Here is a 26,622-nt window from a genome sequence, read left to right on the forward strand (position 1 = left end):
CGACTGAGTGTTGTCATTTATTGGTAAGGCCTTTTTCACTAGAGGAAAAGCGTTGAGCTGCCAGAATTTCAGATGGCTGCATCCCACACTGCAACAGTGTAAAATCTCAGTTGGATATATAATTTCCATACTTTAGCATTCCTGTGATAGAGACTCATATGAGGAGTTCAGATGTGGCTGCATTCCTATGACAAGTTTATGGTTAATAATTATAGTTTATTGTGGCTTGACATCGCACACCAAATCATGAACTAACCACATTAATTTTATTAAAACAGAATCAGATAAAATACAGCTATTATATAGTTTGATGTCTTGTGCAAACAAAATATGAAATTAAGGGGAAGAATAAATGCATGTCAGATTTAGAGGAAAAAATCAAGTTTATTTAGAAATTGTTTTGCACCTAAAAATCCTTTTTATCACTTTGAAGTATTTAATTGTGATAAATGAAGATATGTGGACATTTCTGAGACTAACATAACAAAATGATATAAAAGGAACTGTGGCAATTATTCAAAGGACAGAGGGGGTTACCAGAAGACACTTGGATCAGTGTTTTTCAAACTCTGTACCTTTAAGGTGTGGACTCAGTGTTGGGATTCAAATATGTGAACAACCGGTTCTCTGGGTGGATGCCGCTTCTGGAAGTCCATTCTGGGGCTGGGCAACAAAAAATTAGCTGACGGTTCTGTCGAACTGGTGCGAATTCTGAAGTCCACACATCTTAAAGGTGCTGAGTTTGAAAAAACTGATTTTCATCACTTTTTTTTCCTTCTCACAAAGAGCTCTAGTGTACGCAACATGTCTCATTCTGCTTCCGGATGCCTCCTTGAAATTCAAGTCCCAAAAGCTACTGGTGTGCAACTAACATAATGGAGTAAAACTGGCTTCCACCACAGCAGCCAGTGGAAAATGGTTGTTTATGCTATTGCTTTGTGTTTGGAGGTATGATGGGTGAGGGTGTTTCTTTTTTCTATGAGCACTTGAAAAGCCCCAGTTCTTCCTCTGGCTTTCCAAGGTGGGTATTGGCAAGCAACGCAAAGCATCTTGATTCATAGGGCGAGTAAACATCCAGTGGTGTTTTTCTTTTTAAAAATTGGGATTTATTGGTTTTATGGATTCTAGTTTGAGATATTTAAAAGAATAACTGTACAGCTTGTTGTGTGAGGAACTGGGATGAATTGGATTCAGCCTGCAGTCTTGTCTACTGGCTTGGGAATAAGCGCCATGGAATATAGTGAACTTTGATGTGGATTGAATTTGGTGCAAAACAGTTACATATTGCATGCATCGAGCTCCTGTGGGGGCCCAGATGGGGCTGGGGGGGGGATCCAGGGATCTCTGGCAGAGGAGGGGCAGGACTAGGACAGGCACTGGGGCCAGATCCACTGGAGGAGCCTTGCCAACACTCTCAGGCCACATGGGGACTTGCACAGCTGCCTGGGGGAGGGTGCCCAGTCCTGGGGCACCGGACCCTACAGCCCGGCCTTGCTTCTGTGAGAGAATGCCCGGCTATGCTTGCCTTGAGGCTGCTGCAACTGTGCTTGCTCTCTTTGCCCAGAATGGGCTTCCTGGGCTGGGAGGGCTGAAGGCTGACAGGCTTCTGCTGGATGAGGCTGCTGCTGCTGCCACTGAGGCAAGGCAGGTGGTGGGACAGGCGGCCTAAGGATCATTACCGTACCCAGCCAGGGAGACGCCTGTGCCTATGGCCATGGGCCATGGACTGGTTTCATGGCCTAGGGCATGGAGTAGACCGTCAAGGGGAGGGGGCCACATGGCTCTCCTACCGACTCCTGGCCCCCCTGCATCCTATGACTGCGTTTTCTGGCCACGCTACCAGAGAGATAAGGCCTGGTAGACCTCCCACTACTACAGACGCCATTGGCGATGGGACCAAAGAGCAGCAACGAGCAAGAGATGCCAAGGGGAGACCAGGGCCGGTGGCAGGTCGACCCACTTGATTACCCCTGGGGGCAGATGGCCCTTGTGGTGACCTGTGTACCCTCTGTCCTCCGACATATCTGGGATCAGATGGCACCATGCCCAGACACCCAAGGTGGTGCTAACGTGCATTACCCTCGAAGGGGGATGTGGGTTGAGCTGCCTGGGCACCATGCCTCCGTATCTGTCAAGCCAAGCGGGTCGTGATGTGTGACCTCCAGCGCTGTGACAACAGCTTCTCTACCGTCATTGGCTAATCTACGACTCCATCTCCTGGACGGGGCTCAATGGGTCCTCCCATTGCAACACCCTGTAACTCCCACTCTGGGGTCCTCTCTGTGTCTTGTGGCCTCAGCCCAGCTCATTGCCCTCCCTCCATCCTTCTGTCTGCAGAACTTTCAGGTGCATCAGACCGATAGGAGGAAAATTTTCACAGGCCCAAAGGGGGAAGGCAGATTGCCGCTGTGGCCATTCTTTGCTCTGGGCGGCCTGTGCATGGGGGCCAACTGTGTCCAGCAGCAACCTCACTCTGTGGTCCGCAGACCACATAGCGCAGGTGAGTCTGAGTGCTGCAACCACCGGGCCAGCCCTCCAAGAAGCAGGTGGAGGCAGAGGTACAGGGGGCAAGTTGTGATCTGGGCCGCCAGACGGCCTTGGGCAAAGGTAAATGGGACGGAGCAAGTGGGTGGGCAGGCAGCCACCTGGCACATTAGGATCACATGCCTCCCCCTGCCTCTTCCTCCACCTGCTGCTTGGAGGGTCAGGAGGGCTGTTGCAGCACTCAGACCCACCTGTGCTGCATGGGCTGCAGAGCCTCAAGACTGTGCCAGCTGAGGGGCCAGTGGGTTGTGGCTGTTGCTGGACACCATTGGCCCCAGCACGCTCACTGCCTCCTGTGCACTGGGGTGGGCTGGGGTGGAGGGGATGGGTCTCTTGCTGTGTCCAGGGCGGCCCTGCATGCCAATTCTGCGCCCATCCGCAGGCTGCGGGTCTTGTGTTTTGACATGTCTGCACTAGAATTTCTGTAGCTTGCTTGTGTTATAGAAACTGCTACTTCCTCACATTTGCCAAATTATGGAACTTGAAATCAAATCTCATTAGGTTGAAATGGGTGTAGAACTAGCAGAAGAACTTTTCCTAATGTGTCTTGAGATGTGTTGAGACTCAGTTTCAATAATTTCCATTGCTGAAAAGGATAGTATATCTCAATATTTCATTACTGTGCAAATAATACTTGGTAACTGAAAACAGTAATAAGATTATCTACATACCAATGTATTGCCATTAACCCATAAATGGGGAGTTTTTCTTTCCCCAGTGTTCTAGTTGTATGTGAATAATGCCATGACCTTTTAATTAAAACTGAATTATTTGTATTTTTATATTAGTATATGGTAGTCCGTCTTTTGTCAACTTTCTGCCAGAAACAAAGTAATTTATAAACAAAATCATCTTAATTATTAATAAATGTGTCAAAGTTGCATTTGTAAAACAGCATGTCAAGGAATTTTTTTTTCTATATAGCATTTTTATATCTTTTCCCATCTGACAGACATTAACACAACGCTTTTTAGAAGAACCATATGCTCCAGATCTGCAGTTTAAAGCTACCATTTGAGTAATAAATGCACTGTGATAATTTCTTGATTCTTAGTCACAACCCAGCTAATTGCTAAGTGGTCTGAACATTAGTGGAAAAGAGATAACTATTTAATGAAGACAAATAATAAAACCTGATCCAAAAATGCATGTCTCCAGGGCACTTGAGTACTTTAGCAGATCCCCCCCCCCCAAATTGTTGCATTATATTCTTGCATCATAGGAGTTTAATCATTAATTAAAATATAGGTAATTCTCATTTACTGACCACTCATTCAGCCAATATTCAAAGTTGTGATGGTGCTAAGAGGGGCACTTAAAATTGGTCTTCAGATTTCTGGCTGTCACAATGCCTCCATAATCACAACTCAGTGCTTGGCAGCCAGCTTGCACTTATAATGGTTGTAGCATCCCAGGGTCACATGCTCACCATTTGGTAGGCAGCCAATATTGAAGCCAGCAGGAAAAGTTGTAAAATATTCCTATAAGTCATTTGAATTCTTGCACCCTTTTCTCCCAGAAATCTCATACTTGTAGCATGTGCTCACAGCACCCCTTCCCTACACCTGCCCCCTCCCCCCCCCAGTACCATAGCAGCCACTTATTCAGCCGTTAGCCTGTTTGCAAGTTGCCTGGGACTTCCCCGGTGACTTTGTTGAAAACTGTCAGTTGTGAGGACCTTGCTTAACAGCAATGGGGACAGTCAGGACTGCCATCACCAAGCGATGCAGTCATGGCGATGTTGTCCTTTGTGACTGCATTACTCAGCACTGGAATGTCCAGTCCCAATTACTGTTGCTAAGCAAGAACTACTTGTTTATAAAATGTAACAGGGCTTGAAGATTGAATAAATATTTTGTTGTTGGGAGCCCAAAATTAGAGAAATAATTTTCTGAGCCAGGGATCAATTAAGTCACATAATTAGGAACTAGAGGTCAAGACTACTCTTTCTATGACTGGATTCACACAATTTGCTAAGCCAAAATGAGGTTTGCTTGTTCGTAAGCTAGTATAAACCTAGGCAATTATACACTGAACTATGATTAAACAAATTGTAGCTCTTAATTTAGTATGAAGCTAGCCAGTGTAAAGAGAAGTAAGAACTACTTACATTTATTTTTAAATACAGAATTCATGTCTTCCAAGTCAAGCAAAAAAAAAAAAGTGCTTATTGAACCAGGGAACCCAGCAGGAAATTTCACCATTCTTCCCCCAATGCATCCCATTAAATCTCCAATTATAAAAATAGATTTCCATAAAGTCTCTCCTCCTGATGAGTTTATTTCATGAAGTCCTGCCATTGTGATGTACCATTCCTTCACTTCTGGTATCCTAGCCACCATTATCCTATCTATATCTCCTATTTATCAATTTAAAAAACCTAGATGTTGCTTATAAATATTAAAATTATGTAAAGAAAATCTCCCTGACATATTTTAAGGCATCATCTTTATCCTCCAGTTTGGTTTCCTCACTGCTACTTAAAGAAGCTGACTGAGCTGGAGGTGTGGATGGTACAGGAGGATCCTTGGCAATGTTGGCTGCAGTCCTTGGATGGTGACCATCTGTCAATTCCTGTTGACGCTCTTGGACCTCATCTTCTGATGAAATCACATCACCTTCTATAGCTTTGCAATTCTAAAAAGGAAGCAATCATATTTTCTTTCATTTTGGGATCAAGACACCAAGTTTCTCTCTCTGCTATCTAAATCAGGATAAGTGAGATGCTTGATGCCTGGTAGAATCTCTCACATGCCTGATTGGTAAATAATTCTCTGGGGTCAAAAGAAATGAACTCAAGTGTCCTTGAACTTAACAGTGAGTTTGATCACCCAGTACAATTGGCTGTATTTAGACCCAATTCTTTTTTTCCAATTCTCAGATAGCAAGATGTTCTGGCAAAAATTAACTGAAAAGCTGCAGCCTCCCTAACTGCAGAAAATCGTATGGAAAAAGGAAGATGCTGCCACCTGGGCAACATCTTCGCATTGCTCACCTCAGCTAAAATACAAAGAGCCATGTCGACCAACTCTGCTTCATTCATACAATACACAGTCTCAGTCCTACAAAAGAAAATCATACTGTGAAGTATGTAAGAGGGAAAACTAACCCTCCTCCCTCCAGTTAATATCAATTTATAGACAATTAGCAGATGCCAGAAAGTGCAAATTGTCAAATTCTCTTTGTAGTCTTATTCAGTATATCTATTTCAGTATATCTATCTATTTTTAGCCCTGGTATCAGGAAAAATAGCAAAGACCAACTCAATCATTTTTTTTTAATATTGCGGTCAAAGACCAGAACTACAACTAAGACCATTAAAAACAGCAACAAAATAAAAATAAAAACAGACAAATAATATATTACAATTAGTGGTAGGTTACCAGTGGGCAGTTAAGAGTCTAATTTTGCATACAGTATAACAAAATTTGGCGACATTCAAGGAAACTACTTCATACTGAACTGATAACAGCAGTTGTAGATAAAAGAGATCAGTACTTCCTGGGTATTTTATTAGGTGAGGTCTTACAAAGTGAGTCCGTGAGTTCTTATAAAAGATACAGTATAGCAGAAAAAGAGCTGTAATTTCAATGACCCCTTGTCCACAGGGGCAACCATCTAAAATACTTTAAAACTCTTTCCTGTATCTCAAACAGCTCTTCACCATGATCTGTCTTTATTTTTATGTAACCTGTCTCCCACAATCTCTGTACTTTATAACAAAATTGTAGTTTTGTTCAAACATGTTTCCTATTCTTAGAACTGTAGAGGAAAAGCTTTTTAACATTTAATTCTAATTTAACCTCAATTGAATCTAAAATATGGTTTCTCACAGCCAAACTTTCAAGATATTATATGAGTGTAACTATTTGGGATGACATATTCTGTAAACAGTAAAACTGTAACAATTTTGTTTTTAATTAGTTACAAACTGATTCTACTGCGTTTCTTCAAAAATAAGACCAGGTCTTATATTAATTTTTGTTCCAAAAGACGCATTAGGGCTTATTTTCCGATTAAGTCTTATTTTTGGGGAAATAAGGTATTAAATGTGTCTGATGATCTTAACTGGGGCTTATTTGGGGGCTTATATTACGAGTGTCCTGAAAAATCATGCTAGGGCTTATTTTCCGGTTGGGTCTTATTTTCGGGGAAACACAGTATAGACTATATTTGATGTGTGTGTGAGTATGCACAGATACATGTGTGTGACTATTTAAGGGTATAAAAACAGAAAGATAAATTGAAGAATGTGACAGTTCTACAATACTGGAGAAAATCTATGTAATCACTAAGAGTCCATACTGATTGGATGTCCCTTAGTCTATCAATAGTTCTATACACACATCTCACAACGCCCCACAACCCTCCTCCCAATTTGGCTCTTTGAGGGTAGAAAGGGAAGTTTAGAACAACCCATTCTTCTCTGATTTTTAAGAAATAGGTAGGCAGCACACCTTGCTAAATCTGTCCTTTTTCTTCTCTTTGATTTCATTTTTGCCTTTTCTGCTGGTTCAGCTGTCTTCTTGGTCATCCATGCTGGAAGAATCCTCTTCTTTGCTGCTTCAGGGGAACTCATTTCTGTTAATTCAAAAAGAAAGGGAACAATTTGTACCAGAAAATTTGAAATTAAACTTTGTCGAATTAATGGTTCAATGCAGCCTACTGTTCCTTTCTGACAATGTTTACACATCTCAACCATTTGGTGCTAACCATAGGCAATAACTGAACTGGCAGCAAACAGAGCAAACTGAAACTACTTTTGGTGTGTCAATCAAAATATACTGGCTCATCTTTGTCATGGCTGATCAGCTACCACTTTATTTTACAAATATATTAAAAAGTAAATAAAACTGGCAATTACACACAGTTACCACAGACTGGAGGGAGGAAAGTTAAGTATTACCCCTTCCATTTGTGTTCCATTTCAATAATTTGCAGGTACAAGCACATACGTAGAAAAAAAAAACAATATTCTAAATAAAGGACAGGTACTGAAGGTTTTTATGTTGCTTCAACTTGCTAGCATTCAGCCCCTCCTGCCACCCCCAATGTTCATCCCTGGAGCAAAAGATCTTCAAAAGGTTTTCTGCTTTCCCTTTCTACACAGCAGGCTCCTGAGTTTCTTGCATTGAAGAGCTGTGGTGGTTAGAATGCAGTACTACAGACTAATTATGATGACTACCAATTGCCAACAGTTTGGCAGTTCGATTCCCACCGGCTTAAGATTGACTCAGCCTTCCATCCTTCCAAGGTCAGTCCTGGCCCAACCCAACGCATAGGAGACAAGCGTGTAAGGGCCGACAATACCTGGCAGCGGCCGTAGCCCGCTGCATGGTGTACTCTGGGGTTTCACAGCGCGCACAGTGCAGGTTTGAGCATTGTGACCACCAGCCCAGCCCTCCAAGCAGCAGGCAGACAGGCTTGGGGGGGGGAGACACAAGATCTGGATGCCCACCTGCTCTGTCACACCATCTTTCTTTGCTTGCCCACAGCCAGATCATGTGCCTCCCCCCTACATGCCTCTGCCTCTGCTTGGAGGGCCGGGTCGGCAGTCATAGCTGTTCGACTCATCTGCACTGCACAGGCTGTGGAACCCTGAAGTGCGCCAGCAGAGGGACTGGCAGGCTGAGGCTGCTGTTGGACACCTTCGGCCTCCACGCATGGGATGCCCGGAGCAAAGAACAGCCACCTTCCCCCTTCAGGCCTGCGGACGTTTCCCTTGGATCGGTCTCACAGACCCAAAGGTTCCACAAATGGAAGGACTGAGAGAGGGCAATGTGTTCAGCTGCCAGGTGGAGGCCACAAGATGAGAGGACCCTGGAGCGAGCATCGCATGGTGATGTGACAGGACCTGTTGAACCCTGCCCAGGACGTGGTGTCATGGATCAGCCAACAATGGCAGGGAAGCCGTTCTCTCAACATGGCAGTTGCGCGTCACCGCCCCCTCAGTTTCAATAGTGGCGACAGGTGTGGAAACATGATGCCCAAGCGGCCGGGCCATGTCACCCCCCCACCATTCGGTTCCGGACACGCTGGAGGGCGGAGGGTGCAAGGGTCAGCATTGCGAGGGGTGTCCATGGCCTGACACCCTTGGGGGGGAAAGGGTCAGATGGGATGACCCATCGCGCTATCCATAGGAGTAGCGGGATGCCTGCCTGGATTTGCTTCTCTCTGCACTTTCTGGTGGCAAGGGAATGATGGAAAAATGCAGCCCCAGGATGCGGGGGGGGGGAGGAGTAGGGAGGAGAGCTGTGTGGCCCCCTCCGTGTCCCAGGCTGCGAAACCACCTTGTGGCCCACAACTCGGCTGGTAATGATCCTTAGGCCACCCCCACCCCACATGTGCCTCACCTTACTGCAGCAGCACCAGCAGCCCCATCCAGCAGGAGCCCCACCGCCTTCAGCCCTCTCCCCCGCAGCATGGGAAGCCCAGCCTGGGCAAGGAGAGCAAGCATAGCAGCAGCAGTCTCAAGGAGGCAAGCATGGCTGGGTGTCCCCTTGGGAAAGTGGAGCTGGGCTGTGGGGTCCTGGCACCCCGGGAGCTAAAGGGCTGGGCCGGATGCCTGCCATCCAGGGCCCCAGGCAGCCCATGCTACCAGCCACAGGCCTCCTAGCGGTCAGCAAGGCTCCTCCGGTGGATCAGGCCCAGACCCCTGCCTTGGTCCCATCCCCTTCCATCAGAGAACCCTGGGTCCCTCCCCAGTCCTGCCCCCAGGAGCCCCCTGATGTGAGTAATGTTGAGCTGGCCATGCCCATCCTGGCCACACCCATCCACCCACGCCCACCTGGCCCAAGGGCAAAAATGCTGATGCGGCCCTCAATGAAATTGAGTTTGACACCCTGTCCTAGTGGATCGAGCTCCACTTCACCACCTCATTTCCTTGTCTGGTTAAAAAAAAAAAAGCATCAAAATTGCATAACTGAGTTGATTTATTTATTATACAAGTTATGAAGAATACAGTGATATGTAGCAGGATAATGATATTTTATTAGGATAGTAACAATAACCCGCCTGCAAGTGTTTTGCTCAGGGACCTTTCTTCTTTTACAAAAAATAAACATTATTGCTACAAATTGTAGATAGAAAGCAGCCACACAACTAACTCACTCACTCATTCTCTCTTCCCCTCCTCTCTGATTTCGGAATAAGTGTAGACATGTAAGCAGGGGAAAAGATCTGGTTTGCAAGTCAAACCAACATTCACAGAACCCTATAGATTGATTTAAGGTTTCAAACTATACAACAACTCCCAAGTAAGCTCCAAGGAAAGTTTCAATACTAGCAAACAACAGCTGACTGATAACTTTCGTCTTGAAAACAGAAGCGTGCAACTTCTGTCAGCTTACAGACCATACCATGCTTGTATGGCAAGAGCTGTGCTCCAAAAATAGAAGAGACTAAAATCGATTGTGGTAGAAGGCATGGGGGATTTTTATAGGCATTCAATGCTTAACTCCTTTTTGCCTTAAGCCTTTCTCAAATTCTTAATTCTAAGTGTGGTTCCTCTTGAGAGGGCTTCAGTTGATCTTCCAGTCTTTGAAATAGGAGAGACTATGCATTAAGTGTTATATGTTAAGAGTGTTATCTCCCTTCCAGTTCACTTATGTTGGAAAGCATTCTCTGGATTCAATATATTCAGGTCTTGGAAGGTATTTTTGCACTGATTCTACCACTCAACTCACTGCAGTGTGTGTTACATTCAGATGCTGCCTCCCATTTGCCAAACAAGTTATTCCATATCCAACTTGACTAAGATTTACTGGACTCAATATTTTGGGTTCACACAGTTCACTAAGTCATAAATAAACAACAGAGGATGGTGTTGCATGACAAATTCTTGTAGTCTATTTTGCAGTTCAGTGTGTCAATTGAACAAAAACTCACGGAAGGCTCTTGGCAGCAGTCAAAAGTCTATTATGAAGAGTGTCTTTGTACTTTGCAAGGTAAAGGGTAATTATGAGCAGGTGAAAGAGAAGTAAAATGTAAGCTCCAACTAGGGCTGCAAAACCCTCACTTAGTTCAGAGACTTGAATCCATTTCTGACTGGGAAAGATAAACAAAACGAGACCAACAGGCAAACTCACACTGCTAATAGACAGAAGAATCTGAGCCACTTTCCATCCATCTCGGTCTTTGAAGCACAGGGCCTGCTGCATGACTGTAGTGGCAGTGAAGAGACACAAAACTGGACTGATGTATACACAGACCCTTGATAGCACCAGTGCAACCTCACTGATTCCCAACTTCTCCATTTCTCTGATCATAAGGCAATCCAATTCTGCTTTTTGATTCCACAAACAGAAATTGTAGAAGCCAATCCTTTTGGTGGGAAGATTGATGATATTCCCAGCTTCCCAGACAAGGGCATAAAATAGCAAAGCATTATAACCAATGGCAAGGGAGAAATTACTCAGGTACAAGAGGCAGGAGCTGTAGGTTGATTCTCTTAACCCTTTAATGAATTCAACAATGTTTTTTTGGAACTTCAGCTGCATTGTCCACCTGAATACCTAACAGAAGAAAGTAAACAGTCAGGTTGGATTCTAGGAACTATGTCTCCACTTTGTCACATACTTCCCAAGTGTCAATTGGTAGATTTACATGATACACAAGATCATTCACGCTCCTGGAAAGCTTTGGATTCTGCCACTAAGCCTTTCAAAGGTTATTAAAAATTGTAATTTGTAAATTATAAAAAGCAATGCATACTATAGAAATGGAATGAATTCAAATGTTTTTAATTTGCTTCTGCATGCTTCCAACAGAGCTTTCAAAGACCAAGTCTAGCTCCTAGCCCTATACTGTTAACAAAATATTGCAAATGTTATCAACTTGTAATGTTGGAATTTTTTCCCTAGTTCCTTTTCCCAAGCCTCTTAAGAAATATTATACTGTTGGAGATATATATATATATATTTTAAAAGGGGAGGAAAGTTAGAAAGTTATAAAATTAGGCATGTTAAGAAGAAACAAATAGTTATCCCTTCTCATATTTCATAATCTGGTTTTATGAGTAACACAATCTGGTGTTACTGAGATTCCTATTTTGAATTTTAATGGTCGTAGTCTATAGTCAGTAGATATGTTGTGGATTAAGGAAACTAAAACCTAAAACATTATGAAGATTGTAATAATGAATGGTAGAAAAATCACAACAGCAACAAAAGACGCTTTTTCAGAAGATGCCTGGAAAAACTAGAATTCACTACAAGATTTACTAATGACCCAGCATGAAATTTTTTAAAGAGGGGATTATACAAGTTCCTAGAAAATAGGTATATCAATATTCAGTTATATGTTACTTCCAGTTTCATAGGCAATATGTCCCTTACAGCAGAAGCAGCTGAAGCAAATCATAACATTTGTTGACTTCTTCTGGTGTGATTCATGGTGGCTCTTATATTTGGGTATTGATTAAACATGCTTCCTTTACAAGGTAGAAGAAACACGTGTACAATACGTATTACACCCTTCTCCTTCGAATTCAGTAGACAAAGAATGCTCTTTAGGTTGAGGATAAGATTGATCGGTGAACCGCATAAAAAATGCAACTTAAGTCACATGCACTAAAAGAGAAACAAATCTACTCTTCAAAGTATGATGAACATATCTAAAGTTGCAAGATACATAATATTCAAAAATATGTTCACATATATGGTTCTTTGTTCCTGGTAGTTTTCTCACTACTGACTTACAGCATCTTCACAGCATCATCCAGCCATCCTTAAAACACAATAAAAATTGTCCTCAATCTTCAATTTTATGAAGACTTGCCAAAAATCTGACTCAGTTGGGATAACTCTTGAAGATGCTGTAGTTCAGGGGTGTCAAACTGCCAGCCCGCAGGCTGGATGCATCACGTGAAAACTGTGCCTCCGGCAAGGGGAAAAAAGTCGTGTTATGTTGCGACAGATCATGTGACATGGCGAGTTTGACACCCCTGCTGTAGTTTAATGAAGAGGAAATGATTTAAGAAAGGAAGTTTTGAAGGCGGAAAAACCCTACTGCCTTGATACACCTCTGAGACCAAAAGATTGGAGCCTAGAACTCTTGATCTCCTAAAGCAGGGTGAAGAAAGAGTGTTTGAAACAAAGGGAGGAATACCTTAGTTTACAATGAAGAAGGATTTTTAATTTGCTAAGCAACTTTCATGAGACTGGTCAATGAAGGACAAAATAAAAGCCAATCTGTGGAGAAATTAATTTGTAATTCAGCATAATTTTAAAACAGAATGGTACAAGTATTATCTATTAACTTTGATTGGGAGGGGGTAGGAAAAAAGATCTGAAACTCAAAATAGGGTGATAACACAATCTCTTTGGGGGGAAAAGTGAGGCTTATAATAGTGTATAAGAGAAAAAGATGCCAGTCCTTGTATAATAAAGGAGTAAACTGGTAAGAAAGAAGAAAAAATAAATATTAGGATAGAAAGAAGGAGCATATGACAGAAACTAGAAACAAAATGTATGTGGAGGACTGAGACTGAAAAACAGTGGGAGCCAGAAGGAAGATGAAGAAAAAGTACAGAGAAAATTGGCTGGAGAAGCTGGCTCAGATTTATTTTTTATCTTATCTTAATATTTTTATAAAGTGGCAGACATACCTAATATTCCTTCCTCTTCCCATTTTCACCACAACAACGTGTGTCAAGTGTGTTGGGCTAAGAGAGAGTGACTGGCCAAAGTACTCAGCTAGCTTCATAGAATGGGTAGTCCTTGACTTATGACCACAATTGAGCCCAAAATTTCTGTTGCTAAGTGAGACAGTAGTTGAATGAGTTTTGCCCCATTTCATGATCTTTCTTGTTGTATTTAAGTAAATCACTGCAGTTTAAGTTATTAACATGTCATCCCCATTGACTTTGTTTGTCAGGTTACAAAAGCTGATCACATGATTCCAGGACAATGCAACCATCATAAATTTGAATCAGTTGAATCAGTTGTCAAGCACCTGAATTTTGATCATGTGACCCTGGGGATGCTGCAATGGTCTAAGTGTGAAAAATGGTCATGTCTCTTTTTTTAGTGCTGCTGTAACTTTGAACGGTCACTAAATGAACTGTTGTTAAGTCAAGGATGCAGTCTAAAGAGGCCATACAAGACACACAAAAAAGCAGCCTGTATAGAGGGCTTATTCACACCCTCTTAAGCTCTAATACAAACAGCAATTCTCTTCCTACAAATCAGCTAAGGCTTTTCAGCAAGTAAAGAAGCTGTAGTAAGGGAAAGTGAACCCAATCTTTGGGCAAAGTGGTCTGAAGGAAGATTGGTAAACTAAATAATCTTTGAGATTTGGCCAACAACTGCCAAATCTTAACAGTGCTTAAATCAAACACAATTCTGAACTGTTTGTGATCACTTCAAGGCACGACATTGGTGTGATGGTGAAATAGCCACGTTGGAATGCATCAAGAAGAGTCGAAAGAAAGAGTGTCCAAAGATACCCAGGGTCTCTTCAGCCGCTTCCCCGGTGCCTGAGAAAGCAGCCATTTCCACTAGGACGCCCGTGCCTTGCAGAGTTTAGGCCAAACTTGCTGGCAACACGCAATCTAATCCATTCGCGGAGCATTAGGATCAGGAAGGGTGGGTTAAAGAACTCGTTCGCTATCTTCTGACTTAGTGCGATAAGAAAGGGAAGGAGGTACCTAGACCGCTTGCTTTCATTTGCGGTGCCCGCCGCTGAATCCAACTCAATTGGAAAACCCGCAGGGCCTCCATTCTCTTGACCGAGTCAGAAGGCGTCGGAGGCAGAGGCTGCCAAATATTGTAAAATAACCGAGAAGAATTAAAGAGTGATAGAGTCCATACCTCTAATTTCATATTACAATGGCCCTACACCTCGTGAACCCTTAAAGTAGCCAGGAACAGTAATAATTTTAAAAAGGTTATTACTTGCCAGCGAATCCGAAGGCATTAAATCCTACTGCTGGAAGCGATCCTCCTTAATGATCAGACTCGCTTTCAGTCTTGTTTATTGCTTGATCTGGTTTTGCTCCTCGGATCGCGTGCTAACGTCAGCAGATTTCCCTTTCGTTTTCGTCCGATTTCTCTGCACTGGGGTGAGCAGAAGGTGAGGTCTGTTGTCCCGTGGCTGTTTTCCTTCATCTTCCGAGGGAATCCAGTCGATTTTTCAGAAACTACTGTTCGACATTTTGTTTATGCTTTTTAAATATTCATGTGTCACAGTTTAGGCACGCCTTTGTAAGGCTCATAGAATTATGAATATTGTAATTGTGATGAATTTATCTAAACATATCATTAGAACATGAAAGTTTGGTAACGAAGCAGAAATGATCCTCGCGTTGTTTTAGGCGCTTTTGTTTCGTCGTTCCTGGCTTTCGCAGTACACAAAGCGCCAACGATTTCAAATTTCAGAGCAAGCCTGTAATAAGGTTTCATAAGTACAAAGAGGACAGCAGTTATTATTAGTAGGGCGGAGGTCTAGGCTCGTGTTTCTCGACCTCAGCAATTTTAAGACGTGCGAGCTTCAACTGCCAGCATTCCTCAGCCTGTATGAAGTTGAACATCTTAAAATCGAGAAACACGTTTTTTTTCAAAACGGCCCCGTTAAATAACGCACTCCAGTATTCCCCGGGTGACGCTCTTTGCAGGAGAGAGGGTAGCGACTGGGATGCGTTGCGCAATCGCACCTAACACATTGCAGTTCTTAAAAAAGATTTCCTCTCAGAAGCAGAAAAAGCAACTGCTTGCAAACACCAATAGGAAGAGAACAGAAATTCTTATCGCATAGTGTGTCTTCGTGCACATAGACAGAAACATGATGCAATGCACAAAATGCACAAGGTTCATTATTTCTAGGCAGTTATTACAATTGCCAATTGTAGGCTTCCTTGTTTTTTTTTATTTCGGAGGGTTGGGATTTTGTTGCTTGCTTATCAGGGTTTTTCTTTTAAGTAGTCCAATTAGAACAGATTTTTTAATGCTTTCATGAAGGCAATAGCCATATATACTTTCATTGCTGTCTTATTGTTCCTTTCACATAAGATCTGAAAAAGCTTACTAAATTCTAAAACTCATCCATTCATGCAGCCTAATTTAGGTGTATAGGTAGTCCTCATTTTCCAACCATAATTGTGCAATTGGCTACCAATAGCTAACAACCTGTGCAATTGGCTAACAATAGATAACAATAACCATAATTGGAACCAACAACTCCTTGGCTAAGTGACACAATCATAAAATGAAACATCATGTGATTATGCCAACATAGGACATCAGTTCCAGCAGCAGTTAAGCATATCACTTGACTGCAAGTTATCTCTTCTTGCCAGCTTCCCACTGACTTTATTTTTTCAAAGCCTGCTATGAAAATTGCAAATGGTGATCATGTGACCATGGGGACAACTTTGACAACTGGTTGTAAATCTTTTTCAGCACTGTTGTAACTATGAACAGTAACTATGGTCAGTAAGCAAGATGTCCTTTCTTGTTATAGCTATGTGCACCCAGCGTAGAAACACCTGCTAAGATGTAATCTTGGTGTTCTTTATACTTTTATATCTGAAAATGAGCAAGTTTACTTTGCTGTTGTGTTGTGGGTACAGAAATGGAAATGGGACATTTGATTTTCCCTCCTATCTAAAAAATCTGAAGTAGCACTCTGTTCAGACAAAAATACTTCAAATTTTACTGATTTTTCAAATTTTGTATTTTTAATTAAACTCCTCTCTTCTATAGGCATAATCTGTTGAGTCACTCCAGCAGCACATAACTGATGAATTGTTTCAAACATTGACTATCTTAACTGCTCTTCCTCATTCAAGTCTCTTATTATCTATTTTTTTCTTCTCTTTTTATAGTAATGTAGAGGTATATATTTTTTAAAAAGAGAAAGAAGAAAAAAATCATTAGTGCTCCAATGGGAAGGACTTTAAGTGAAAATTAACAGTTAGTGATCCTAGCCAGGATCAATAGGAAGGAATAAAATGGACTAACTAATATGTAGTCATATCATTTTCGCTGAAAATTCCAGAATCCTGAATTTTGGTTGTGCGTGAACATTCTAGGACAGACCTGGACATTTTATGGCTTGCAGGCCATATTTGGCCCTTGGCTGTCCCTGTCTGGTCCACATTGTAGGTGGGGGAGGCAGCAGTGCCAGGAGACAGGGTGGTGGCCTTTCACAACAGTCCCAATTTCTCATGTAGCCTCTTGGGAAAAATTAATCACCCACCCCTATTTTTGGAGGATCTTGCCAATACAAAAAACCCTTGGTTGGATATTAGAAGTTTATTCAAATGCTAACTGGAATTTCCATTTTTTTTCTAATTCCAGGTAATTGTGCGAAAATAATGCTGTAACATGTCATGTGGGGGAATTCACTGGAGGTAGCAATTATGTTTGGAAGAATTAGTAAACGGTGGTTGGATACTATCAAACATGATACCAGCCATAGCATAGAACAACTCAAAGTAGTAGTGCAAGATTGGAAGATGTGGAGCGACCTCACCCATAGAATCCCGAAGAGTCAGACTTGACTGAATGCATAATATTATCATCATTGCCTTAGCAGATTACAAAAATTAAGAATGTGGTTTATAAGCAACTATAAGTATTAGAACATAAGTTTTCATGGATGGGATTTTGGTTCACTGTATCCATCAGTTGGCAGGTACACATAATTATCAAACATACTTGGAATTTACTGCAGAACAGCAAAAACTGGTGTCTTCCAATACAAAATTGGTCACGTGGCAGTTATTTGTAGATTTGACATAATTAAGCTGGAGTTAATTGGAAACTGGGAATAGTCAATTATAAGGATTGTCCAAAACATTTATATACAGCAATGTATATTTTGCCTCTTTGTAAGAAACATGGAGTTAATGACAGCAGCCCCAAATTGAAAAAGTAACCTTATTTCCTCAATTGCATTCTTATCCGTTAAGACAAACGCCAAAGAGAAACCATTCAAGTTTATACTTTTTTTCTTTTAAGATTGAACACCTTATAGAATGAAAATCCTACCCTTGTTTAATATGATTCAGCCCTGAGAAACCCAATTCCCATTTCAATTTTTCCAGACCATTTTCTTGAATTATTATATTTAGAAATGAAATGATTCAACTTGCTTCCCTGTGCAATTGGCTAGCAATAAAAATAAATAAATCAGATCATATTTTACTTTTGTTTATATTAATCACAGCCACCTCCCTCCCAGATGTTCTAGTTTGTATCCAATAGTTCAATCTTGTAAAAGTGCAACTGCTCTGCCTGTAACATCTTCCCAGTCCGATGTCTATAGAGATAAAGCAGGACGCTCAGATGGTGTCACTACTGGGTAGTCTGAAACCAAAAGAAACGGCATCTCTTGTTACGCATGAAAAGAAATCCTCTCAGTTGTGTTTGGAAGATCTTGCCCTGAAGGTCTGTCACTTTTACATCTCTTAGGAAAAAAATTGCTTTCACTCTGGCAAAGCAGGTTTCTTGTTGGCATTTTTGGCCTGCTTTGCAGTAGAGACCCGGATGTTTCATCATCTTCAGAATGTTTCATTAAAATTGTTTTGTTGGGCCCTTTTGTAGTCAGTAAAGTAGCAAGGCGTGGTCTGCACAAATAAGCAAAACAAAGTAATTTTAAAGGGCAATACCTCAAAATTAGTTGCTAGTTATATAGTTACTACATGTTTCATAACATGCTTCTTGATAATCCAGGCTGCCCAGCACAACAGAGGCCATGCTTTTTTTTTTTTTTTTTTTTTGCAGAATCAGTGAATCAGGATGTAAAACATGGAAGCTGCTTATTGAGAAAAAACACAAAATCTTAATATTAAGAATTATACTTTTTTCTTCCTGACTTGCTGTGACCACATTCTTTATTCAGTGAATTCAGAATGCTTCTTTATATTATTTACAAAATAATTCAATTGAAACTTGCTTCAGTTAAATATTTCTTGATCTGGAATTCTACTGTTTTGTTGAATATTCTGTTTTAATCTATTTCTGCCCATTGTTACATAAACTTGACTTTTTCATTAAAAAAGCAATCACAAAACAATTTTGGATGGAAGCATTAAAAGTCAGGCTGAATACATACTACACTTTACTTACCGGTGTCGGCTCAAGGATTTTAGATGTCGTTCACTCCTCAAATATTTTTCAGTGGGCTGACTGTATTTTCCCTCTGACATCAAAGGAAGGGATAGCAGCAAATCTTGTGTTATAGAAGATCTGTTCAGTATAAGATCTTCTTCACAGTTACCTCCACTAATTCTGTTAGTTTTTGCATTTCTTGAGGGTGACAATTCCTTTACTTTATCTTTGCTTCCAGGTAAAATACTTTTTGGTGGCTCAGGGAAACCTGTGATCAAAAATAAGTAAATCTGAGATAATGTTTCCCAAGATCAGTTTAACACACAATTCAACAATTTAGTGCTAACATGTTTTACATGATTTTTTTCTGTGATATATTAATAAATTTACATTAGCCTATCCTACAGAAGAAAAGCTCCCATCCTGCAGTATCCTTCTTTCAGATCTTGTAGTCATGTGAGTGTATATTTTGTTATACTCAATTAGGAAAAAGTGTATTTCAAGTTGATTGTTGTGTCATAAATCATTATGTTCATTTACGATAATTCAAGCTGATACTTTAAAAAATTCCCAAATTCCCTTCTCAAATGAATAAAAGGATTATGTGCTCTGCAGAGAATATGTGCGTGTCTGAGAGAAAGAGGGAGGGAGGGAAGGAAGGAAGTTTATTTGGCAGTAATATGGAAGCGACATGTCATTGCTGAGGTTTTTTTTCTCTAAACTTCCCAGTTTAGATTTCAGCACAAGCATTTCAGCCAACTATTATTCTGTCCCAGCTTAATTTTTAATTCTTTCAAAGTTTTAGAATATCAGTTCTCATAAAGTTTTTCAATTGTTAACTCTAAATGGGATATCACTCCCCCAGACAGAACTGGTGTGCAATCTATGACCTTAACCTTTCAACAAATCCATTATGTATGCAAGTTTCATCTATTCCTGGAATAAGCTCTGCTTGTAGTAATTTTAAACTGAACAATGGGGACAGTGAGTTAATTGATACAAAACATTCCTGTCCCTGGCAATCTAAAAATTATAGGGTTATCAATGCATGTAACATAGAGGTGTATGTGGATAAGAATATTACCTAGCAGTCAAGCAAAATCAAGCTTTTAATAGGGAGTGCCACACCAAGTGCATTAATCAAACAGGTGGTAAGAAAATAGGGGAACTCAGGCACCACACAGGTTATGTAGAAATAAACATAGGGTCAGTCATAAAGGACTCAATTGTCTATACACTAACACACAGAGTATGAACAATAAACAGGGTGAACTAGAAATTCAGGTAAATGAGGGCAGATATATTGTTGCCATTAGGGAAAATTGGTGGGATGAAACCCACAAATGGAACACACAGCTAGAGGGATTTAAATTATTTAAAAGAAACAGACCAAATAAAAGAGGAGGTGGAATTCTTCTCTATATAAGAAATAACCACATCTCTATAGAAATAGAGCACAACAATGATGAAAACTGTCTCAAATGCATTTGGGTCAATATAAAAGGAGGAAAAATAATATTGCCATAGATGTATACTATAGGCCACCCAACCAAACAGGAAAAAGATGAACATTTTGCTATTCAGCTAACTAAGGTATGTAGAAAGCACATCACAATAGTAATGGGAGATTTTAATTACCCTGACATCAACTGGGAGACAAACTCTGCACCAAGTGAAAGATCAAAGAGATTCCTGACAAACCTAGCAGACAATTTTGTCTGCCAAAAACTAGAGAAGGGAACTAGCCATATTGGACCTAATTCTCACTAACAGAGATGAAATGATGGAAGTCTTAGTGGACAATCACTTAAATATGAGCCAGTAGTGTGCTGCAGCTACCAAAAAGGCCAACACAGTGCTGGGCTGCATTAACAGAGGGATAGAATCAAGATCACGTGAAGTATTAATACTTTACAATGCCTTGGTAAGGCCACACTTGGAATACTGCATCCAGTTTTGGTCACCACGATGTAAGAAAGATGTTGAGACTCTAGAAAGAGTACAGAGAAGAGCAACAAGGATGATTAGGGGACTGAAGGCAAGACAAGAAGCAACGGATGGAAACTAACCAAAGAGAGAAGCAACCTAGAACTAAGGAGAAATTTCCTGACAGTTAGAACAATCAGCTGGAACAACCTGCCTCCAGAAGCTGTGAATGCTCCAACACTGGAAGTTTTAAAGAAGAGACTAGACAGCCATTTGTCTAAAATGGTATAGAGTTTCCTACCTGAGCAGGGTTTGGATCAGATGACCTCCAAGGTCCCTTCCAACTTTATTATTATTATTAATATTAATTCATGCCTTAGTCATTTCCCATTTGGATTTCTTCAACATACTCTGCATAGAGGTGCCCTTGAAATGTATTTGGAAGTTTCAAATGGTCCAGAGTGTAGCAATGGCCAGTACTGGATGCATTAGGTTCGCCACTGTGACACAGCTGTTGCATGACCCACACTGGCTTCCAGGTGCAATTAAGGTGCTGGTTATACCTTTAAAGGCCTATAGGGCCTTAATTGAGGGTCACCTGTATCCAGTAGTTTTTGTTCATCCACTGCATCCAATAATGCTGTGTGTTTCAGGCTCCCTATCTGAAACTATATTCTGGAACCCAAGATAGGAGACATGTCTTCTCTGTAATAACACCTGTGCTATGGAACATCCCCCTCTCCCTGAGATCCATATGGCCCCAATCTTCCAGAAGGCTGTGAAATCCTAGTTTTTCCTTCAGGCATTAAGGCCAGACTGCTAATGGATCCTGATAGACATGTTTTGGGAACTGAGTATGATGCCTCAACTCTCATAATCTATTATGATTGCTTTTAATTGTATTTTTTGTTCTGTTGTTATATTGTTTCTTATATTCTTGCTACCAGCCCAGTTATTTAAGTTGGATAGGAAGGAAGGAAGGAGGGAAGGAGGGAAGGAAGGCTGTACAGTCCACAAATTCAGCTTGTTTAGTTTCATAATTTAATAAACCACATAGCAGAATTCCACAATGAGTAAAAATCTCTGTAGGAGAGCTGCAGATTACTAGTACTTCTTTGGATATTTTCCCCCCAAAATTTTTCATGTACAACTGAAAGAATAGGTGACATAAAATAATAATAAATTAATAACTAAAAATGGGATTCTAAAATCTCAACTCATCTATATATTTAAGTCTTAGAAACTGACTTCCATTGTCATCTATTTTCACACATCTATTCCACAAACAGATTTGTGAGGAACTATAAGAACTGGATGTACTACCATAGACGCCATTCACTCATCATCAAAAGCATATTTCAAAGTCTTACAATGTGAATTATTAAAAATAAATTTAAGTCATATTGTTAAATTTAATTGATACTCTGTATCAGTCTTTTCAGGCATAGATATACATGTCTATGTCTATGTATGTGAGGCTAATTCATTCTCCATGAACTCTTTTGAGCAGTACTGGAAGTACATTCCATAAAGTAGCTTAGGAAATTATATTTTATTAAACGTTCTTCAGATTCTAAATATTGGCTTTTCCCACCCAGAATACAAATTTATAGTTCAAATATTATTTCCAGTTATTCCTCTCCACTGAGAAGGAGTAAATGAGAAAGAGAAAATACAATCTGAATAAACGTTTTATTTTTGTATCATATAGTAACCCATTCAACCCTACAATTTGCTCTATCTCTCTGATTTTGACAGCTTGATGGGCAGGTTAAAAATGGCTGATCCTGGGCATGTGTGTTTTACTGTTGTACTACTTTTGTTATTATTGACTCTGTAATTGATTAACTTAACTGAATATTCTCCATCAATCAAGAAAAAATCTTCAGATTAACGTTAATCTTCCTTTTCCTAAGAAAGATAATGAATTGACTTAAACATTTTATGTATCAAGTTGTTCATCGAGACTTGGAAGACTTTAAGGTCCAGCCTTTGATAATATACAAGTAAACCAGCCAATGTATTTTAGAAATTTTGATGAGATATAAACCCATTGTAATTGATAAAGTTTTAATTTCCAATATGAGAAAAACCTTTGATCTCTGGAGATGCCTTTTCTCTGCAACTATTGGTTTTTCCAGTTTGATACTTTTCTAATCTCCAGGTTGCAACTTTTTTATATGGAGCGTTTAAATGGATTTCTTGAGCTAGAGCAATATTTTGTAGTTCTTTTTCTTCTAACTGTAGTGTGACACAGTCCCTTCCAGGATGATTTTCTGCTACTGGCTGAGACAGATATAAAGAGCTGAAACAGATTAAGATTAACCATCTCAAAACTCAGAATAAAATAACATGCAAAATGATCCAATTCTTAAAAATTATACAAAAAGGATACACTTCAAAAATGTTGTGTCTTCTGAAATATACAGTCAACTCATTTTGTGAAATAGTACTTATATTTACATTTATGCCAGGCATGTCAAACTCGCGACGTCATGTGACGTCGTGCGACGTATCAGAACTTTTTCTCCATTGCTGGCAATGGGGTGGGCGCGGTTTTGGGATGACGCGTCCGGCCCATGGGCTGGCAGTTTGACACCCCTGCAAATTATATTTGGATATGAAACATGTGACTTGTTGTTATGCTTCTTCTTTAAAATAAAGTAAAATAATTGTTCTGCTGGCAAATATTTCTTTTCCTTTTTATAAGCAGATTTTCCATATTTCACTTTAAATAACTGGGTTTTTAAAGTTTGATAAAAACTAAAATGACTTTATAGCATTCAGTATTTTTCAGGTTAGAAAACTTATTATCTTGGCAGAATCATAAAACTGATGATTAAAAAGCTTAATAAATAAAAACCTAGTCATTACCGCTTGGGCTACAATCCCTTTAAAATGTGAAATTATGAATTATCTACTGGTTATATCTGCACTAATTAAATATCATTTCTAAAATAAGAAGTGTTCTTCTCTCTCTTTACATTGTATGTAAATGTCATGGCAAGTTTTATCCCAGAAGGGAACACTCCAAACTTCAATATGAAAGACAAGAAAGTCTTTTAGAATGATGTTTTACTTTTTGCAGATTTTCTTTAATAATTATTTCTAATATAAATTATATGGAATTTATTGCTCAGTTAATTAGAGTGAACTATTTGATTAAAATAGATCCACTAAGTAGTACTTGCACCCAAACTTGCAATGTAAAATTTATTGTAAGAGAGAATGATAGAAATATTAATTAAAATAAAGACTACAGATAATAGTTTTATAAAGCACATGTGCAGTCTTATATTTGACTGATCCATATTAAAGTAAATTATATTCTATAAGATTTTTCTCAAGGTTTAATATGAGGGTTCCAGAAATCACTAATAACAAATATATAGTTTTCCTACCTTGGGTGACTGTCCAGTTGTATGAATGATGCTACAAATAAGAGATAAAAAGACAATATACAGTATAATTGAAAATAAACATCCTTATTTATTACATAATTTCAGTCCTTTTCTTATGTTAAAATCATTATTCTCTTCCCTGGTAGAGAACCACATTAATATTTTTGATTACTGATGTATTTGTACAAGGGAATAATTCTGCTTATGTTCATTCTCATCCCCCCTTGTTTTAAATATTTTCAAGATACTATAAATCAAGTTTTAGCCTCTTATCATTAAAAAAACAATTTGATTTATTAATGATTTACAATGAGACAAAATTGGACTTATTAATGACTTACAATGAGACAAAATAGTTCCTTCCAACTCTATGATTATATAAAAATATAGAATTTATGAAAAAAAATGGCTCACAAAAATTGTGAAAATCAAAATTATTGTGATATTTTGGATTATTGTTGAAGAACTCAAGCAATTAAGCACATATGCTTTGTATTTGAGGTTAACTAGTCTGGAATGATATAATATGTAATATTCAAAAAGTGATCTGTTATTTCTGTATGGTGTATGTTCTGGCCCATATAGCTCTATGGTCCAGCTCTAGGTTGGAATGTCTGGCAGTTATTGGGTTAAATGCTAGGTATGTGGATGGGTCAGTGGGAGGAGTTCCAAAGGTCTTTGGGAGACTTCCTGGACACAAGCCACATGGGAATCTCTTTGTCTGTAAGAAGCATGGGCCATGGAAGGTCTCCCTATAAGATGGTATAAAGAGCAAAATCTTCTTACCTAAGGAAAGGATCTGAAAGATGAACAAACATGTATTCCCAGCAGCACCAATCTCAACGTGAACGCAAGTAATCTTTCTCATTAAAATATATTTGTTTGTTATAAGATCGTTTCTTTTGAGTTAACTATCTGACTGGATTTGAAATATAACACTTTTGAATTTGGGTCAGTATAGTAAGAAGATTTTTTCATAATTTGTGCCATCTTTTGAAAGCAAATAGTAAATTGGCAAAGATTAATTCTCCTCTCAAAGCTGCAACAGTTTGAAGAAAGAGAATCAAATTGGTTAGCCTTTTCTCTGTATAAACCTTCAAGCAAGTAAAGATTCTCTTGATGCTTGTAAGAGCCTGCAAAGCAAAGCCAGCGTGTCTGTGTAAAAGACAGCTTTCAAGGAGTGATTCAGAGGTTTTGTTATGCTAATTCGCTTGCTAGCTAACCTTCAAAGTAAAAAGTACCTTGGACCTGTTCTCAAATTAATGTTTATAGCGGAGAGAAAGAAAAACAAAAATCTACACTTTTGTTCCTTGCTTGAAAAGTTTGAATTTTAACACCAAAAGGAGCTTGGGCTTTTCCCCCTCCCCTCTTTGCCAGTGAATCATGCAGCCTGAAACAAAGAACTGTTTAATGACTGCCTCTAAAGTTCAAACAAAAGCAAGGTTTATTGCCTTTCAATAAACTCATCTGTTGCCATAGTGACAGCCCTAGGTATGCTCGGAATTTCAGCCAATGTTATAAGGAGGAATCATCGCAGAAGCAACCCCTGGTGGTCATGCAATTTTTTTTTCTAGCTGAGCCACAACAGCCACAATTAATTCAGCACACAACAGAGCAAATCTGTTAGTTAAAGTGCAAGCTACTTAAAGTTATCCCAAGCTACCAACACCCCCCAGAGGGCACAGAGTGATCTTATCGGAAGCATTCACTCACTTACCCAAGCTGAGCACTAAGCTGTTCCAGCTTGAGAAATCAAAGCCAAGTCTCTTCGCTCATTATCACAGCTGACCAGGTGGGAGTTTGTACCTCTACATTCTCTCAGTGGCTCACTAGCAGTAACGTGGTAATAGGAAGAATTTGGCTAGCCTTTTCAACACCCCCTAGAGGGCACAGAGTGAACTTACCAAAAGTACTCACTCACTCACTCAAGCTGAAGGCTAAGCTGTTCCAGCTTGAGAGACAGGAAGCAAGAGCCAATTGCCTTCGCTTATTATCACAGCTGATGACCCGGAGTTCCAGCCTGCAAATGACCAGGTGGGAGTTTGTACCTCTACATTCTCTCAGTGGCTCACTAGCAGTAACGTGGTAATAGGAAGAATTTGGCTAGCCTTTCTCCAGACGCCCCCTAGTGGTTAAAGGAAGCTCTACATGCAAGCCTTTAACCGCACCCAGAGAAGCCCCTCTAGTGGACAAAGGGTGAACCTCGAAGCCAGAGCACCCTGGTAGCTGACCCACAGCAAGTGACCCCTAGTGGTGAAGGGGTGAACTGCACTGAAGTACCCACAAACACAGGAGAACGCACCCAGTGGCATCTCCACCCACAGACAGCACCTCAGAAGCTGATCTACAAGTAGCGACCCCTAGTGGTCAAAGAGAGAAGTTCTTCAAATTCTCTTCAAAATAGCTGAGAAGGACACTGAACCTATCCTAGCCATAGCTGAGCATCCTACTGGTCTAGCAGAAGGGGTTCAACCTATCAGCCTAGTTGAGATACATCAACCAGCCCACAGACGCCATGCATTCACATCTGATGGAGAAATGGCACATCATCCACAGACGCCATGAACGAAGCTGGGAGAGATTATACAAACTCTACCATGAACAGAAGGAGGAACTCTCCCCAGAACGGGCACACGCAGTGGAAGGAGATAAGGAAGACGCCTATGTGCAATGGATGGATTCTGAACAGCAACTAAAGG

The 26,622-nt window shown here is 40.2% G+C and overlaps 3 protein-coding genes across 11 annotated transcripts in view; all 3 read right to left on the reverse strand.

Moving 5' to 3' along the window:
- Positions 1-4,630: 4,630 nt before the first annotated feature.
- CYREN (cell cycle regulator of NHEJ) lies at positions 4,631-14,578 on the reverse strand. The gene is made up of 4 exons (XM_039354135.1): positions 14,439-14,578; positions 7,002-7,125; positions 5,540-5,606; positions 4,631-5,181 (listed from the first exon to the last, which is right to left on the reverse strand). The coding sequence occupies exons 1-4, from the start codon at positions 14,458-14,460 to the stop codon at positions 4,951-4,953; spliced, it is 444 nt and encodes a 147-aa protein (XP_039210069.1). The 5' UTR covers positions 14,461-14,578; the 3' UTR covers positions 4,631-4,950.
- Positions 9,459-14,574, reverse strand: TMEM140 (transmembrane protein 140). The gene is made up of 2 exons (XM_039354134.1): positions 14,443-14,574; positions 9,459-11,057 (listed from the first exon to the last, which is right to left on the reverse strand). Exons 1-2 carry the CDS (start codon positions 14,458-14,460, stop codon positions 10,428-10,430), a joined length of 648 nt encoding a protein of 215 aa, XP_039210068.1. The 5' UTR covers positions 14,461-14,574; the 3' UTR covers positions 9,459-10,427.
- A 2,462-nt stretch (positions 14,579-17,040) lies between the features above and the next one.
- Positions 17,041-26,622, reverse strand: part of AGBL3 (ATP/GTP binding protein like 3) — a 51,491-nt gene continuing 41,909 nt past the window's right edge. For 5 of the 9 annotated variants that reach the window (XM_039354123.1, XM_039354125.1, XM_039354127.1 and 2 more), the window contains 4 exons: positions 23,924-23,954; positions 22,616-22,827; positions 18,615-18,864; positions 17,041-18,112 (listed from right to left, as the gene is read on the reverse strand). In XM_039354123.1, coding sequence (XP_039210057.1) covers positions 17,881-18,112; positions 18,615-18,864; positions 22,616-22,827; positions 23,924-23,954 — 725 coding nt within the window. In that variant the 3' untranslated portion in view covers positions 17,041-17,880. Of the gene's footprint in view, positions 18,113-18,614; positions 18,865-22,615; positions 22,828-23,923; positions 23,955-26,622 lie in introns of those variants that run through there. The other 4 variants (XM_039354131.1, XM_039354130.1, XM_039354129.1 and 1 more) reach the window with 3 other exon arrangements.

This window comes from Crotalus tigris, unplaced genomic scaffold (genome assembly GCF_016545835.1).
Source record: "Crotalus tigris isolate CLP2741 ecotype Arizona unplaced genomic scaffold, ASM1654583v1 scf7180000018548.2558034, whole genome shotgun sequence".
Classification (NCBI taxonomy): Eukaryota; Metazoa; Chordata; class Lepidosauria; order Squamata; family Viperidae; genus Crotalus; species Crotalus tigris.

What these genes read in the sequence shown, in the direction of transcription:
- CYREN (XM_039354135.1), bottom strand. Translation starts at nt 14,460, where the DNA reads ATGCCTTCGGATTCGCTGGCAA. An exon ending in GCCTTCGGATTCGCTGGCAA is followed by an intron (nt 7,126 to 14,438) that starts GTAATAACCTTT and finishes TTGAATTAACAG; the next exon opens with AAATGAGTTCCCCTGAAGCA. An exon ending in AAAAGGACAGATTTAGCAAG is followed by an intron (nt 5,607 to 7,001) that starts GTGTGCTGCCTA and finishes TTTCTTTTGTAG; the next exon opens with GACTGAGACTGTGTATTGTA.